This window comes from Berghia stephanieae, chromosome 5, assembly GCF_034508935.2.
Source record: "Berghia stephanieae isolate SIO BIC M18660-M18661 chromosome 5, UCSD_Bste_1.3, whole genome shotgun sequence".
In the NCBI taxonomy this organism is placed as follows: domain Eukaryota; kingdom Metazoa; phylum Mollusca; class Gastropoda; order Nudibranchia; family Aeolidiidae; genus Berghia; species Berghia stephanieae.
In genome coordinates, this window is record NC_088364.1 from 25,102,034 (window position 1) to 25,121,226 (window position 19,193).

Consider the following 19,193-nt stretch of genomic DNA (forward strand, 5'->3'; position numbering starts at 1 on the left):
ATTTCGTTCCTTCAACAGTCTAATTGATATAATTTAGTGAGAAGTAATCACTATTGTGCACAAGACGAAAGATAGAATAGAGAGACAGTAACTGGGATCGGTTCTGTCGGCCACATAGCCTCACTATTAATTAAAATTTATTTCTAATTTCACCAATTATTGGAGTAAACACACAGTTCTTAGTATCAAACCTATTGTGAATTTGACACTGATCACGAATCCGACGCGAAAACAGCGAAAATCCGGGGGAAAATGTCCACTTTTTTTATACTGCCACACCACAGATTCTCAAAAAAGATCTCACTGTGTGTGGGCAAAAGTCATCTGTGATTAACACAGGGAATGGGTCACAGCGACCCAGCAGTGCCTGTTCGGCGATCGTCCCTCGATAAGATCTGTGCGTGTATGGGCCCTCTTAGGGAGGTATTTTGTTATCCTTGTTTTGGAATGAGACCATTTACTTTTGCTTAGGCATTTCTTGCGTCTTTTGCTGGGAGGGAGACAGTCACATGGATCAGTATTGATGGTTTTCCTCGGATCTGCAGGGTCAGACAGGGTGTCCAGGCAAGTTGGATAACCGGTTTTTGGTCGGATAAATCAGTGATGATAATCTTCCATGGAATTCCGAGGTTTTGAGAGTTTCTCAGAAATTTTCTGCTGAATTTGCCCTGTCATACATTTTCCTCAAAATCACAAAATCCCCATTATGTCTTATGTCATATTTTGACACCTGTGCTCAGTCTTGTGAAATTTGTGAAGGTCTTGTTTTTATGACGTTGGGCCAGACAGAATGGCACCTGTTGTCACAATTGACACAGAAGACCAGTGGTGTTCTTTGATTAGTTAGTTGAAGTGGAAGGGGAGGGACAAATGGGTCTGGATTTTTTTTTTTCTCTGTTGTAGGTGCCTATTGCCTTTTTAATCTCTCTCTCTCTCTCTCTCTCTCTCTCTCTCTCTCTCTCTCTCTCTCTCTCTCTCTCTCTATATATATATATATATATATATATATATATATATATATATATATATATATATATATATATATATATATATATATATATATATATATACGAGGGCTCTTTCATAATTAACCGAAAAATGCCTGTAAAATCAGCGTTTTTTATGCTATCAACAAAATTCTTGCACGTGTACATACCTTGACTCGTCCTTCATTTTTCTACGTAACAGCCAAGTCTGTCGACACACTTCTGCCAACGCCGCACCATGGAATAGATACCTTCTCGGAAGAAATTTCCGTCAAAGTTTTGTAGCCATTTCCGCACATGGTCAACAAGCTCTTCATCGACATCAAAGCGCTTTCCTGCCAGCTCATGTTTTAGTGGCCTAAAGAGGTGATAATCAGATGGTGCAAGGTCTGGACTGTGTGGTGGGTGTGGCAAAATCTCCCATCCATATTTCTCTAGCCAACCTTGCGTCACTCGTGCTGTTTGGGGTGTAGCGTTGTCGTGTTGCAAAATGACCCCGTTGGTCAACTGCCCTGGGCGCTTTCTGAGAATGGCCTCCCTAAGCTTGTCAAGAGTTTGGCAGTAACTTGCACCTGATTGTTTCTCCAGGTTGTAAGGTTTCGAACAGAATAACACCACGACTGTCCCAGAAAACAGTTCCCATTATTTTCTTTGCTGACCGCATGACTTTGAATTTCTTCGCGACAGGTGAGGATGGATGTTTCCATGTCATCGAATCTTGCTTTGTTTCTGGGGTGCAATGGTGCAACCAAGTCTCATCACCGGTGACTATGCTGTCAAGAAAAGTCACATCGTACCCTAGAAAGTCTCCGCCGGCGTTGGCAGTATGCCCGTGAACCCTGCGTGAGCTCTTGCTTCTTCTCAAAAGTTCCCTGCAGTTGTCCAATCTTTGTTCTTTATGATTGTCTGTCAATTGCTTAGGAACCCATCTTGCGCTGACTTTTCTGTAGCCAAGTTCATCAAATACAATTCTATGGGCAGAAGTTTCCGAAATTTCAAGACTGTTTGCGATTTCATGAAGTTTCAACCTCCTGTCTTGACGAATAAGCTCATCAACTCGCTTCACATTGTCTTCTGACGTCGCAGTTATCGAACGCCCTCTCCCTTCCCTGTCTGTCAAGTCGGAATGGCCGGCTTCAAACAAATTACACCAGTGATAGACTTGTGTACGGCTTATAACATGCTCACCATATACACTCTGAAGTTCTTTATGAATTTCGGTAGGATTCAGACTTTTGGCGTTCAAAAAACGTATGACAGCTCTGATTTCCTCCTTTGACCAAGTTTCAAGGTGGGCCGCCATCTTTAAAATCGTCTAGAAATTAATTGTGCAAAATGATGCACTTCATAATTTCTGGGAATATCCGTAAGGAAATAAGGAATATCATGTCATTTACAGAATTAAAAAATCTCCACTGGTTGCTGAGCAATGGGCATTTTTCGGTTATTTCTGAAAGAGCCCTCGTATATATATATATAATGTAAATTTTCACTCACATTTTTTTTGCCGAGACGACTCGTTTCTGTGTTCCTTACACTTCCTCAGTCGGCATAATCCATTTCTATAATATTAATATATATATATTTCTTTCCCAACTATCCATTAAATCATCTGGTTATGCAGAGATAACATATTAGAATAAAGCATGGTGATTGGCTTAATCTACTCTTCTTTTTTTAACCTTTGGACTATGGTTTGAAATTTGAGAGATTCTTGGGTTGTATTTATTAACTGCATAACTTCTAGGTTTCAGTAACAAAGATATTGTAGCCTGCTTTATAAAGTAAAAATCAAAACATCACTTTTTGGCCTTTTATTTTATAATATTGTAGTAGGCCTTTTTGGCCTTTTATTTGAATAATATTGTAGTAGGCCTTTAAAATGTGGAAAAGACAGTTTATTAAATGTTTACAAAAAGTAAATTGATGTCTAATGATAAGAATGGATTTATACTGGTAGTAGTAATATCTTACATCATACTAATACAAAACTATTTTTACATTTTGCTTGTGTTTGATAGACCGAGAAATTTTCCTCCTTTTTGACAAATTGCTATTATCATCACTGACAGTTACAAGAAGGACAATCTAAAATATCACTAACACACACACACACACACACACACACACACACACTTTCAGTTATTACTCAAAATGAGATTATTTTTCTTGTGAATATTGTTGTGGTACTTGTGTTTATTATTGTGTTGCTTTATTTGGTAGTGTAACCATTGAAATGACCTAGAATGTTTTAAGTGCCATGTCTCGCATTTCAGCCCAGTTGTTGATAGCTATTAGCAGCCATAAAAGTCTTCCGGCTGCAGCTGGTCATTCTGACCGTCCATGCCAAAATTACAAGCTTTCCCGGCCATTGGCTGGCCTTGCTAAACTTCAATACACTGAGATATTTTTTTTTCTTGTAAATCATCTCTTCATTGTGTATTGATAATTATGCTGCTATGTGTCTTGTGGTATAAAACTCGCCTTCGGATTGGAAGGTCCTGGGTTCGAGCCTCACTCAGTGCATAGTTGAGTCCTTGGAAAAGGCTCTTTACTCACATTCTCTTATCATACTCAGGTGTAAAATGAGTGTCTGGTCGTTAACAGTGTTGTCTCTGTCGGAAAAGATATTTATAATATTGCGTCGTGTCTTGTTCTACACGTTTCGTGGAGCTGTTGATCAGGGACCCCCTGTAAAACTCTTTGAACACATGTAGTGGTTAGTACGCTATATAAAAGCTTATTTTTTTAAATTTTTTTTTCTAATTATGTATTCTGTTTAGGATATATTCTGTAAACATTAGATTGTATTCCTCTTAGTGGGATCCTGTGCTTATGTCTGGATGAGACATCAGGTGATCTCAAACTAGTACATTGATGGTGTGTTCTTGAAATTTAAATCTGTTCCCTTTTTGAAGCAATTCCCCTTTGACTTACTTTTACTTTGGTGCTTTAGTAGTAAATCTATAGATTTTTTTTACTATTCCATTTTCTTCTTTTTGCTGACGCTGATATGCCCTAAATGTGTTGGAAGCACCGTAAAACACTTTAAAACAAAACAAACAAATTGTTATGGTTAAATTTTACCTGCTTTTTCTTTTATTTACCCATTCAATTTGTGATTGTTCATGTTTGACTATTCTGAAATTCCCTATTTTTGCATTTTGAAAAGTTGGCAAGTTATCAATAGTTCCTTTATATTGGCCTCCATTTCAAATGAATGAAAACAAGAAAACATCATTTCACAGCTTGTCAGCACTGCTGTTCTAGATGAAAGATATTTCAGTTTTATTAATGTTATTAATTTTCCCTGGTCGTGACTATAACTTTGGAATTTTAAAAATGTCAACTGATTTTGGAAATTTCATCTGAGTCAAAGATGTGAAAACTTTAGGTGAAAAAGATTAATGAAATGATACATTTTAGTTTATTCCTTTCATATATATTTTTTTCAAGTATTTGATAGGAAGATAATCGAAGGAAACAAATCCACATTAATGGTTTATAATCTCTTTCATGTTTCAGCCTATCTTAGGTTTGACAGTAAACTGACACAAATTCTCACCATGCGCCCATTCCGTAGGGGGCAAGGAGGTAAGTATAGATGTGTACATTTTTTACTCTGAATCATTCCACCTCTATGTGATTGCTAAATATCAGTCAGATTGACAGGATTTAATAACCATGTATACAAATCCTTGCATATTAGCTAAAGTTTGGTTGCAAGTTCAATGATAAAGTTGCATACAATCCAACTTTATAATATGATCTTGACATGCAGTAATTCTAAATAGGCATTAATGGAACAATTTAATTGGGAGAAAAAAGGTCAAATTTCGGTCATGGATCACTGTTCTGTAAAGACCAAAGGTCACTGCATATCATTTCCGTTTTTAAAAAATAGTAATAGCGTAGCCATCATATTTCCAATGTGAGCGTAGGTATGCTAAGAAGAGAAGCTTCTTTGAAAAGATTGACCAAGCCAGTGCATTTGTAATCATTTTAATTTTTAATTTCCAGTTATAATTATGTATCTGATATCAGATTTTGGTTGACTGATAACCTGTAGGAATGATTTTTATTTAATACTATTTTCTAACAACAGATTTTTATTCATTCAGCAAGTGAATTCAAACTTAACCTTCATGAACCCTGAGCCTGAAGGCTTCTCCAAATATGTGGATCCTGAATGTCCCAGGTGCATCGGTTTTTGAACTTTTGTCTACAGTGACCATCTGATAATTCAAAGAATTCCTGGGAAATCATTCATCTTCATCCATTGATTGGATTCTCATATTTTACAATTGTTGTCATCAAGCCACCATTTGCCTTGCTACAGGTCAGATTGTTCCAGATTTGCCAACTAGAAGGAAATTGCTTATTCTAATAAACAATTTTTGGCAAAATACAGAAAGAAAATTTACAAGAACATGCCAAGATAAAAAGGAGCAAAATGTTTCACTATCTGTAGAAATTGATTGTCTTGTATTGTGACACATTCAAGAGATGAAGAGTGATACATACAGTTATAGCAGGGCAGGTCTTGAGCTCTCAAAGAATATTAAGGCTCCCCTACTCTCAGCTGGCTCAATCCATCCCTGATGTTATGACATTTGTTGTTGAATTAGATTTTGCACCATGCTTCTGGAAATGAAAATATGTCATATTTTGTTTTAATAAGTGTGAAAATTTTTTAAACACATAAAATGCAAGCAAAAGTAATTACAATTTTCCTCATTCAATGCATTGGATGGGATATTGTCTCTGAGCTTGATTTTTAGCATTGGGATGCGAAATCAGAGCAAATCCATGAAAAATTTTGCGATTTTCAAAACTAACTTAGGTTAATTTCAAAACTTGTGAAAATGGACAGTTTTTTAAAGGGGTGTGAAAGTTTGTTTTATTCATCAATTTTCAACCCCCTGTTTTGAGGATTCCATGGCTATTTTTCAGCATTCATGTTTTTTATTTTAAAAAACGAAAAATGATTTGTTCATTACATTTCGTTCTTTAGTACTTGCAAGGCACGCCTCTATTTGTGACATTCCTTTCACCATTGCAGTTTATGTATTCTAATCCCAGCTTTACGTGGGGTCATTTTATATAATAGCTGCATTCCAGGGGTTGTCCCAATTATTCTCCTCATTATTTTTGGTTGCTGATATTTCTTCATTTCTTTGGTCTTCCTGGCATGAAAATTTAAGAATTGATATGTTTCAAATTTGATCCTACGAATCACCAAAGATTGTCCAGAAAAATAAGTAAGCTTTTGGATTCTACGAGGCTTTAAAACGTAAGCTTTGAGAGTACTCTAATCCAAGTAATCCTCCAGCCTTTCTCATGGGATGCTGTACAGGATAATTTTGCAATCTTATCCAAGACGCATTACAACTTTTTGAGCTAAATTATTGTAAGACACAAGACTAATGTACAATGAATGCTTTTATGGTTGTTGGGGGAGTCAGATGTGTGCAAGTGATTTAATCAATTTTTCCCCGTTTTCTAAAAGTTTGTGATCCAAGAATATGATTGTGAACTTCAACAATTCTATGTGCAATCAGTTTGTGCCAGCCTTCCCTGCCATGGTTTGCAATTAAACCCTTTGCCACATCACTGATGAGATTTTGCTTCCCTGGTTTCTTGGAGTGTTTGTGCCCTCCATTTAATAGGACAGGATCTCACCAGTTGTGGTCTTCACAGTGTTTCTTGTTTCATCTCCGTCAGGCAGGAAAAGGGACAGAATGATTGGTTCGGTTTTTTTGAAAAACTTACCTGCAGGAACCACCAAAGATACCCTTCGTGTAATGTTTCCATTTGCTCAAGAAATTAATTACAACCCTGAGAAATTTAAAGAGTGGTAAGTTGATAGTGACAATAAAAATGTCACGCTTTGTTTCATTCTCTAATATAACAAAATGGTTTGAGATTTAAAGAAAGCAGAACTGTTTTCAAGGTGTAATGAGACACCACTTCTGTTTACACAATTATACCAGTCTGACCTTCATGATTAGAGTACAGTCAAACCTGTGTCCAAGACTGACTAGATTTCAATTACATCTTGGACCTAGTCATTTTTTTTTTTAGATTTCATCAACCTCAAACACATTTTCTGGGATTCTCTTTGCTAGCAACCCACAATATATGATTAGAACGTTATTATCACCATCAATTTGGGGCTCGATGGCTCACACAATGAGGGCATGCAAAATGCTCATGATATGCTGGAGTTGTTATCAGATCATAGTGGACATGGCCACAATCCAGCATCCCAGACAGATACAAAAATCATTTACATTACAAGGATGTCAGTGAAAAGTGGTGGCTGCTGTTGGAGGAGGATTTTTGGGACAGGTTTGACTGTACATTTTGTTTGCAATCAGCAATCTGCAAGAATGCTGAGAACTAGTAAAAGTGGATTCAAACGAATTCTGTATATCATCAAAATCGAGATGTGGATCAAGAGTAGCTTAATGATTCTCTTCCATTTTTTGAAATATTAATGTTACCACCCAAGTCCAGTTTTAAACTTTATGGGCAAAATCCATAAATTCAGAATTTTTCTTTATAATGTCATAAGTCAAGGCATCTTGCATCGAACACAGAAAGTATTGATTCATGACATTAAAAGAAATCAGTTTCTAAAGGAAACTGATTCTTTACACGACTGATGAATGATAATTTTACCCTCATTTATAAGTGTAGTTGTCCATGACTTGGTTCTTTGTGAAGTCCTTTTCAAATGTTCTATGGATCATGAAACAGGCCAATTATCTGCCAGTGCCCTCAGTATTGTTTTGCTGCACTTATGATGATGATCAAGTTGCCGGACCAACGTACATTCTTTAAATTTTACCCAAAAAATCTGTCCTGGAAACATCTTCAGTATTTTGTCATAGCAACAAATTCATTGTTTGTGAAATTATCCATTTATGTCGAGATTGTTTAACATTATCAATTTGATGCCATACCACATTTATTTGATAATGTTTGGCAACGTTTTTGACTAAGTGATAGTTTTGTGATGTTGTCTTTTATTCCTGCTCATTCTCATGGGGTTGCAAAATGTGGTCTTGACTTGGTCGGTTCATGTATAAATTATTGGAGAAAAAAAGTTATAGCATCAAGTAATAAGAACACTTAACAAATCAAGTTTAATTTATTGGTTTTATATTAATTAGGTTTAATAAATTTTTTTCCTCCTAACCCCCTGTACTTAAAAAAAAATAATTAAAAATTGTATATATATATATATATATATATAATATATATATATATATATATATATATATATAATAATATATATATAATAATATATATATATATATATATATATATATTCATAAGTTCATTAGAGTCTCCCCTTAAAGAGTGATTGGGCCTTTATAAATTTTTTATTTGATGGAGAGTGCATTTCAATAAACCAACAAGTCTATCTTGTCCAATGTGTCAACGGTGCTTTCTTCCTTGCATCTTAGAGAAGAGAGAGGGATAAAAGCTGGCTTCATTTAAAATGTTGCCTCTCAAGGCCTTTTGGGTTTTTTTTTTTTTTTTGTCAGCCTCACTTGTTTTGTATTTTTGCACTCACAAAAAAAAAAGGATGTGCATTTCATCAGAGAAATGTTTGCACATCTTGTTGTCTTAACTGGTTCATTTTGACTTATCTATTATTAACCGTCTGGCGACTGCACCAACTGGGCTTGCCACTAACTTTGAAAATGTGTGTTGTATCAACAATTGTCCAAAATATCACTTGAAGTAAGAAATTCAACTTTTAGAAATCAGTACAAACCAATTGAACCTGAAGAAGCTTATACAAAAAAAATGTCAAATTCAATAAATCAAAAATAATTCAAGGTCCTGTCAATTTTAGTGTCTTAAAAAAAAATCTCTTTATAATAATCCAAATCATAAGTTCCCATATACTGTTGCCTATCTAAAGAAGTTTGTTTCTCATTTACTGTTTACGGGTTTGATTTTTTTTTTTTCTAAATGAGGTGATTTTTATGTCTTTGGTGTCATATACTTTGCTCAAACTAGCATTTTTTCATACCTTAGTTATTTGTGTGCTACTTTTCAAGGGCCGTTTAACTTTGTATATAAAAGTGTCAGTTCAGAGAGGAAAAAAAAAATTGCAGTTTTGATTAATGAGGACCATCCTTTTAATTTCCCCTTATTTTTAGTTACATTGAGAAAAAAGAGGTACAGTACAAATAATTTAAATTGCTTGGGAGTATTAAAAAAATATTTTCTTAATTTGGACTTATTCAGTGATGCATTTTGAGTTGCAAGACAGTATGAACTGTAAAATGACATTCATGCCTTCTTGCCCTCTGCTAATCTGATCCATCATTAATGTTATAAGTTACATATTTATTGGTAACTTCGATATTGCATTATTGCCTATTGAAATCGGAATATAAAATAGTTTTGAAATATATATTTTTTAAATTAACAATCGTTTAGTGGTAAATCTTGAATTGATTGAAGTCACATGATAGCCTCTGGTTGATAAGACTGCTCTGCACTGAGAATTTTAAGATTTTCTCTTGTGATCTGGTTTGAGCTTGAGCTTTAAAAAAAAATTATATGTATATCGCGCAATATCCATTACACGTGCTCAAAGTGTGTTACAGGGGGTCCCAAGCTAACAGCAACATGGAAGGTGAGGCTTGTTTCAATTTTTTTTTCGACATAGACAATGCTGTTACTAACCAGGTACTTATTTTACACCTGAGTGCAGTCAGAGAATGTGAATAAAGAGCCTTTTCGAAGGACTCAACTTTGTGCTGTCCAGAGCTGGACTTTAACCTGGGACCTACCAGTCCAAAAGAAGAGTCATACCATTAGCTCATAAACCCCCATCAAGTCTCTACCAACAAACAGTGCCTCTTGTTGTTTTGTTTCCAATAGTTGTGTACCGAAATTCAGGTAATTACAATGCTGATTAAATTTTTCATTTTGGTTGAATGAAAATTATTGATTCATCTCCTTGCTGTTTTGTTTCCAATAGTTGTGTACAGAAATTCAGGTAACTGCAATGCTGATTAAATTTTTCATTTTGGTTAAATGAAAATTATTGATCCAACTAATCACTCTTTTGTTTTTAAGCACTGCTCGTTTAGTGTTGCCATACAGAAGTCATGTAATTCCCTGTCTCAAAGCTTTTGCGAAAGTTGAACTTGGAGGAAATGTGCTGGAGTTGTATCCGCTAACCAGTGAGTAATATTACTAAACTAGTTTGTAATGCTTATATTTCAAGTCTCTGTATTTTAAATTTTTATAAGTATTTTTTTTTTTTAATGTTTATCGAATATCAGTAGTAGGCTTTTTTTTTGGCTCAATTTTAAAAATGATTATGATTGATAACTGAAGATTCATATAAGATACCCTGGCATTTCTCTTTATTTGTGTAACAATTTTAGTTCTGGTGTATCCATTTTGGTTGGGAAAGGGTATTTTATGTATAGTTGGGACTGCTTATTACTTCAGGCTAAATAAAAAGAGAGTACTCTTGGGATTTTTTTCTTCCCTCTTTAATCTGGTTCCATTTGCCTTATTGGTTTGTAAACAATCTATAATATTTTAACCGTCCAGTTATCTTCTGATTTCATGGTGTCGGAAGCTCCCCTTCCGTGGTGTTGACAGACCTGTTTAAGTTAAAACCATCAAGCTTCAAGGTTGATAATGTACAGTTAAAAATATTTAATAAGGTGTTAATTAATTTTGCTATTTTCACTTTATTCAGAATCTTTTTAAAAATTACTTTAAGGTAGGCGGAGTTCTCCTTTTAGGGCAGGGGAGCATTATCTGCCTGGGCCAAATTTCTTATTTTCCTTTTATCTGTTTCTTTTTTATGTGGCTTTGTTTCCTTGTTTTTAGAATAATGGAACATGTTTTCACCTTGGCCCTACCATTACCCTGGCATTTTGCAACTGTGACCATTTCAAAACTAATGTGCTGTTAGAAGTGGTCCTGAAAACTGAATTGGTTAACAATTTGCCTTAAAAGCAAAGGCACTGGTCTTGGTACTGGGTGCAGTAGGTGCATTTTATTCTTATCTCTGTTTATCTAGCAGGGATTAGATAGCTGGATTTGTTAGATTTAGTGGAAAGTACTTTTCAATGAACTAGTCTCTTATCCATTTAATTTAAGTAAGCATTTGTTACCATCCTGTTAACGCCAGAGAAGCTGGACAATACTCGATTTATGGGCTCTGAGGGATTACTTTTCTTTTTATTGTGTCTCTCATGTCTAAATGTCAAGGTACAATGGTAACTTATGATTCAACCTATTAGTAGAAAAAGAATAAAAATGAATAGAGAGGAAAACAAAACCACATTATCATACCAACATTCACAACATCACTGCCACAGAATCATCTTGTATAAACATGGGTGCAGTTGTCCCCGGCTATTTGTCAACCATGAATGGCGCTTTCACTGGGGAAAAATTTCGGTTGGGATCTAAAAATACATCACTACCACAACCACCTCCACATCATCCCTACTACAACCCCAACAAATCATCATCACCATTGCAACCACTGCTGCAAAAGCCACCAAGCTATCATACCACACATCATCATCATCACTACCACAACCACTACCTCATCATCATTATCGCCACCACTACTTATTCAACCTCTACCACTAGTACAACCATCACCTCTACCACTATTACAGCCAACACCTCATCATCGTTATTACTACCAACATTACTGCAACTACCACTTCATCATCATTATTACTACCACCACTACTACAACCACCACCACCACATCCTCATCGCGAATGTCGTCATCATTACCAGTTGGTGTGGTTGGTGACATTCTGTCCACATAAAAGTCATTGGTACTAGCAACCATGTATACAATAACACCCCCATTCTATCTGGACTTTTGAGCTTTTTCTTTTACTGGCCTTTCCTTCAGAAACTGAAATTGACTATGCAGGACCCCTACTTTTATGTCAGTAGTCTTAATATTATTACTGTTATTAATTTGTAAACTTTATTTTAGTTATTTGCTTACAATATGTATGTTATCATAAAATATAGTTTGAAAGTGTTTAAATTATACCTTTGCCATGTATTTTGATTTTAAATGTTTCCATTTATTATTATTATTATTATTGTTATTATTAGCATGCATTCCTGTTCTACGAACAGAGATGGGGAGGGCTAAGCTACCTGATTTGCAAAACACATAACACGCATTGACTATAAAAAAAAAAGTGAACTGAAACCGAAACGTTTTCAAGATGTAGATCTACATCTAAATCTAGAAATTCTAACTTCTGTCTGAGTCATTGGGTCATTCATGCTAGGATTGATTTTTGATCTAGAAGAGTGACCTAGAATCTTGACTTCGTAAAAATTATGTTTATAAATCTATAAAGATACATGAAATCTATAGAGCTACAGTGTTTGGGGCTTAGCTCCATTATGATATTATTATTATTATTATTATTATTATTATTATTATTATTATTATTATTATTATTATTATTATTTAATCTGTAAATTCTCAGTCAATTAACTGAAATCAGTCAATTTGTCAAATTCAAATATTTAAAAAAAGGAAAGAAATGAAGAAAGAAAGAATTTACAAATCGTAGTCGAATGACCGTAAAGTAATTAGGAGTGTTCCACAGCGCTACGCATAGCTCATGGGGCCGTTTATATTGACGATGGATATATTGCCAAGGCTAAGCGACGCTTTTTAGAATTGGCGTGTCTGAACACATCCCTGTATTTTCACACAGCCTTTGTTAAATTATTGTTTCACTTTCCAAACCTGTCGTGATCCTAACGGTAGCCAATTTTAACTGAGCCGCCTAGCGATAAATTTCACCATTTCATCTAAGCCGGGATGCCACTTTTCCGGTTTTAGCCGGAAATCCGGTTTTTTTACCACCAGCCGGTTTTAATCCAGAACCTCCAGTTTTTGTCCGTCGTCACTATTCAAAAAAAGAATAATTTTTTTTTAAAGAAGAAGAAAAAAATCGCGGTAGTTTATCTCCGCCCATCCCCATCACTGAATTTGCCGTGTCAAACATTTCCCTCAAAACCACAAAATCACCATTATGTCTTATGTCATATTTTGACACCTGTGCAATAGTCTCGTGAAATTTAGTGACTGTCGCGTTTTTATGACGTCGGGCCAGACTGAATGGCACCAGATGTCACAATTGACACAGACGACCAGTGGTGTTCTTTGATTAGCTAGTAGTTGATGGTTTGGTTGAAGGGGAAGGGAGCGACAAATATCTCCTCTCTCTCTCTCTCTCTCTCTCTCTCTCTCTCTCTCTTTCTCTCTCTCTCTCTCTCTCTCTTCTCTCTCTCTCTCTCTCTCTCTCTCTCCTCTCTCTCTCTCTCTCTCTCTCTCTCTCTCTCTCTCTCTCTCTCTCTCTCTCTCTCTCTCTCTCTCTTTCCCCTTGCCTTTCTTTCCATTTCTCTTTTCTTCTTTTTTTTTTTTGATATAGAATTCCTAAGATCAATTCATAAATTATTCTCTCTTTCGCAACCATCCATTAAATCATCTGGTTATACAGAGATAATACATTAGCCTAGAATAAAGCAATGGTGGTTGGCTTAGTTTATTCTTCTGTCTTTTTACATTTTGACTATGGCTTTTGTGAGATTCCTGGGTTGTATTTATAAGCTGAATAACCACTAGGTTTCGGTAAAAAATAAAAGATATTGTAGCCTGCTTTATAAAGTAAAAATCAAAACAAAACTACACTTTCTGGCCTTTTATTTGAATAACATTGTAGGCCTTTAACATGTGGAAAGGACAATTCATTAAATGTTTACAAAAGTAAATTTATGTTTAATGATAAGAATGGATTTATACTAGTAATAGTAATATATTACATAATACCAATACAAAACTATGTTCCTGTTTTTTTTTTACACTTGGCTTGCGTTTGACTGATAGACGGAGACATTTCCTCCTTTTTGACAAATTGCTATTATTATCACTGAATGAAAAACACTCACCAAAACCACTACATCATCTCTAGCACCACTACTATTACAACCACCACCACATCATCATCCCTACCAACACTACTACTGCAAATAACACCACATCATCCCTACCACCAGTACTACTACAACTACCACCACATCATCATTCCTACCACAACTATTACAACCACCACCACACAATTATCTCTAAAAGACCACCACTACTACAACCACCACCAGATTATCATCCCTACCACCACTACTACTACAACCACCATCACATCATCATCTCTAAGACCACTACTACTACTACTACTACTACTACTACTACTACTACTACTACTACTACTACTACTACTACTACTACTACTACTACTACTACTACTACTACTACAATCACCACCACATCATCATCCCTACCACCACTACTACTACTACAACTACCACTACATCAGCATTCCTACCACAGCTACTACAACCACCACCACACAATCATCCATACGACCAGTACTACTACAACCCCACCACATCATCATCCCTACTACAACCACCAAATGTAATTACACTTTCAACTTTTGAAATTCTCCGAGTCGTGTCAGGAATTGCTGCGAGCCAAATTTTGGATCGCATCTCAGTGAATTTGAGTGAAGTTCAAATTTAAAGGTTATGGTTGCATGGTGGGGCATGATCTTCACAATGAAAAAGTTTCTCCTTTTATGTGACCAGTCATTCTCACCCTGATAGCTATATAATTTGTCTGTATTTTGTTTTCAGCACCTTATTTTATCAATTTGAAAAACTGTTAACTCCCTTTCTTTTGTGTGTTATTTGCTCTCAATTGCAATGATAAGTACTGAAACAATATTCCAAATTTGATATTTTCAAATCCCTACAAAGCCTTGACGTTGATTTGTATCTCGTCGCGCAAGTTTTCAGGCTTTTTTAATTTGCCTGGTGGCATCCCTCATCTAAGCCAAAATTGGCCACATTTACATGGGGGGTTGTAAAAGAATGAGACTGTAAAATGCGAACCTTCAAATCGAAAATTAGGATAGATTGCTACAAGCACATCTCGATTGCCTCATGTTGTAAACAAACTGGTTGACCATTTCTTCACTGATTGGGTTCCAAATTATAAGGAACAATGGTAAGTAGCCTAATTAATTCCCGCGTAAATTAGGACATTTCTGCCATTGTTTTGCTCAAACGACCTTGCTGTTTACTGTGGCGATTTACCATTCATTTCGATTCTTTGGATTTTTCCGCTACGGCCACGCCTGCCGAAGTTTCTTCATATGCTGATAATTCACTTCTCCTACTTAATGATTCAGTGTATTGGCCAGAAGTCATATTTATTTCAGTTTTTTTTCCTGTCATTTACTGATTGAAAATCAAGTTTGCTCATTGCTACATTATTTTAATTAATGTGCTCACATTGCCTGAGCTGTTCGTGGATCGCAATTCAGACTTGTTGAGCATCGATAAAGATGTGAGGAATAAATTCAATTGGTCATGGCACTAGAAGTTAAAGATGATAATGGTGATTATTTTTGTCAGAAAAATTCAAAATTTTGTGAATTCTTTCTTTGATGATGTCATCTTTACTTATATGAATGACATGCTTATTTAGCATTCCTTCTACATCAAATCAATGGCAGTCATACTTCCAGTAAGTAATAACACCCACTATTTTAATGTATTGTATTTATCACTCTCCTCACCAATGATGCCCTTATTTAAAAAATAACAAACTTGACTCTTCAGTTTGTCGAAGAGTTTCAGTCAATTTTTATAGAGCTCATTTACAGGTCTATATTATTATTATTATTATCATTATTATTCAGAGAGGAAAAGAACACGAACAGATGACGATAATGATGCATCTGAAGCAAAACAAAGAAGGAAATCAGATGACGCTAAGGAAGAAAAACCTGTAAAACCTGAGGAAAGTAAAGGTGATTCAAGGAAACCATCTGTTAAAAAGAATGGAGCCAATCGAGATGCTTCAAAGGACTCAAAAGAAAGATCTAATATTAAAACAGGACAAACCAGAGACAAAGATGAAAAGGATAAAAAACCACCTCCAAAATCGTCTCAAACAAAGAAACCTGGAGGAAGATTTTCTCATTTTAGAAAGGTAAGCATGTTAGTATTTATAGTTTTGTAAACAGATTGTGAAAATATATGGTTGCAACACATCTTGGCATTAGCCTGGAAAAATCTGGTTTGGAATGATCATTCAATATGTTTGCACTTTATACGTGTCCTTCAGCACATAGAGGCACCTAAAGTTTTTATTGTATAAATCATCATTTTAAGGGTAAAGAATGTTGATTTTTATTTTATTTGTTACAATTTTCAGGACCAGAGAAATGACAATAGCACAGGTAAGGAGAGAAACTCCTTATCTTTTACAGCACCATCAAACAAAAGTGGAAAACCAGCCAGTAGAGGTAGAGGGGGAAATGTAAATCGGTCACGACAGGATCGCTCCCCTGCCTCATCAACTCGAAGTTTCAGGAATGATAGAAATAGCAGAGATTTCAGATCTTCATCATCACGCCTTGGGAGCAACAGAAACCCTCGTATGGGAGGTGGTGATCGTATTGGCAGACAGTCTCAAAGCAGTGTGGGAAGGTCAGGCTATGGTGGAGTTTCCAGTGGTTTTGGAATGGGAGCTATGTCTGCTTCTGATGCAAGTGAGTGTAGTTTTTATGACTCTTTTACAAATGATTAGTTTTGCTTTGTTTAAATGTTAAGCAACTGTGGGCATTCACCTGGAAAAGAATATAAATGCCATTACTAACATCTATTTACAAAAAAAAATTTAAAAAAATAAATATTACATCAAAATACGGAACAATTTTGTCCTAAATCCCTTCAGCCAAAAATGTTAAAGAACACACAAAATGGTTGTGCTTAATATTAAATCCAGAAAGAGGGAAGTAAAGTTCTGTCCAGTCAGGAAGAATGGTGGTGAAAAGTTGCTTTTCTTGTAAATTCCATTTTGGGAAATAATACAGTGTTTCATTCACATTTTAACAAAATCATAGTGCAATAGCATGTCTTACTCCCTGAAGGAATTCGATGATTCCATTACTTAAGTTCGGGTTCATGTAACTTTGGTCAACTGAAATTGAGAATTTTTTTCCAGATTCAGATTTCTAAAACAAAATTCATGAGAAATATCAATGTTAGTTAATAGAAATGGATTTATCACAAACTTAAGTGGTCATTATGGTCAGTACACCTGCTCTTTGATTGGATGTGTCAAGCAGGGATGCCACTTTTCCGGTTTTAGCCAGAAATCCGGGGTTTTTTTAGCACCAGCCGGTTTTAATCATGAACCTCCGGTTTTGTCCGTGGTCACTATTCTAAAAAAATAAAAAATAAAAAAGAGGGAAAAAATCGCGATCGAGATATGAGCCAGAACTTTTTCGCCTGGTGAATAATTTGGGCTGTCACCGCCGGTCGAATATTCGGGCACCTAAATGGCCGTTTATCTCCGCCCATCCCCATCACAATTCCTCCTTTTTCAAATTAAAAAAAAATAAACAGTGATTTTGAGAATTTCTCAGAAATTTTCCGCTGAATTTGCCGTGTCAAACATTTTCCTCAAACCCACAAAATCACCATTATGTCTTATGTCATATTTTGACACCTGTGCATAGTCTCGTGAAATTTAGTGACGGTCCCGTTTTTATGACGTCGGGCGAGACGGAATGGCACCAGATGTCACAATTGACACAGACGACCAGTAGTGTTCTTTGATTAGCTAGTTGATGGTGGAAGGGGAGGGACAAATCTCTCTCTCTCTCTCTCTCTCTCTCTCTCTCTCTCTCTCTCTCTATCTATCTATCTATCTATCTATCTATCTCTCTCTCTCTATCTCTCTCTCTCTCTATATATCTCTCTCTCTCTCTCCTCTCTCTCTCTCTCTCCTCCTCTCTCTCCTCTCTCTCTCTCTCTCTCTCTCTCTCTCTCTCTCTCTTCTCTCTCTCTCTCTCTTCGTCTTTCCTTTTGCCTTTCTTTCTATTTCTCTTTTCTTCTTTTTTTTTTTTGATATAAAAAAGTAAAATAGAGTAAAAATCACAACAAAACAACACTTTCTGGCCTTTTATTTGAATAACGTTGTAGGCCTTTAACATGTGGAAAGGACATTTCATTAAATGTTTACAAAAAGTAAATTTATGTTTAATGATGAGAATGGATTTATACTAGTAATAGTAATATATTACATAATACCAATACAAAACTATGTTCCTGTTATTTGTTCACTTTGCTTGTGTTTGACCGCTAGACGGAGACATTTTCCTCCTTTTTGACAAATTGCTATTATTATCACTGAATAAAAAACACTCACCAAAACCACTACATCATCTCTACCACCACTACTATTACAACCACGTCATCATCCCTACCAACACTACTACTACAAATAATACCACATCATCCCTACCACCACTACTACTACAACTACCACCACATCATCATTCCTACTACAACGACCACCACATCATCAGCCCTACTACCACTACTGCAACCACCACCACACCATCATCCCGAGCACCACTACTATAATCACTACCACATCATCCCTACCACCACTACTACTACAACCACCACCACATCATCATCCCTACTACAACCACCAAATTTAATTACACTTTCAACTTTTGAAATTCTCCGAGTCGTGTCAGAAATTGCTGCGAGACAAATTTTAGATCGGATCTCAGTGAATTTGAGTGAAGTTCAAATTTATAGGTTATGGTTGCATGGATGGGTCATGATCTTCACAATGAAAAATTTCCTCCTTTTATGTGACCAGTCATTCTCACCCCTAATAGCTATTGATATTAATTTGTCTATATTTTGTTTTCAGCACCTTATTTTATCAATTTGAAAACTGTCAACTCTCCTTTCTTTTGTGTGTTATATTTGCTCTCAATTGCAATGATAAGTACTGAAACAATATTCCAATTTTGATATTTTTCAAAGCCCTACAAAGCCCTTGACGTTGATTTGTATCTCGTCCACGCAAGTTTTCAGGTTTTAAAAAATTTGCCTGGTGGCATCCCTGGTCAAGGGTCTTAAATCCAGATAAAGTGTAGGTAAAGGTTTTGTGAGTGTTGTGAAATGGAACTGATTTCAGGGGTTTTTACTCTCTCTCTCTCTCTCTCTCTCTCTCTCTCTCTCTCTCTCTCTCTCTCTCTCTCTCTCTCTCTCTCTCTCTCTCTC

General features: G+C 35.7%; 1 protein-coding gene across 1 annotated transcript in view; it reads left to right on the forward strand.

The window, feature by feature from the left end:
- Positions 1–19,193, forward strand: part of LOC144972647 (uncharacterized) — a 58,203-nt gene that overhangs the window by 16,945 nt on the left and 22,065 nt on the right. Inside the window, exons 5-9 of the mRNA XM_078914126.1 lie at positions 4,512–4,580; positions 6,711–6,843; positions 10,095–10,201; positions 15,800–16,092; positions 16,318–16,654. Of these exons, the coding sequence (XP_078770252.1) occupies positions 4,512–4,580; positions 6,711–6,843; positions 10,095–10,201; positions 15,800–16,092; positions 16,318–16,654 (939 nt within the window). The remainder of the gene's footprint in view (positions 1–4,511; positions 4,581–6,710; positions 6,844–10,094; positions 10,202–15,799; positions 16,093–16,317; positions 16,655–19,193) is intronic.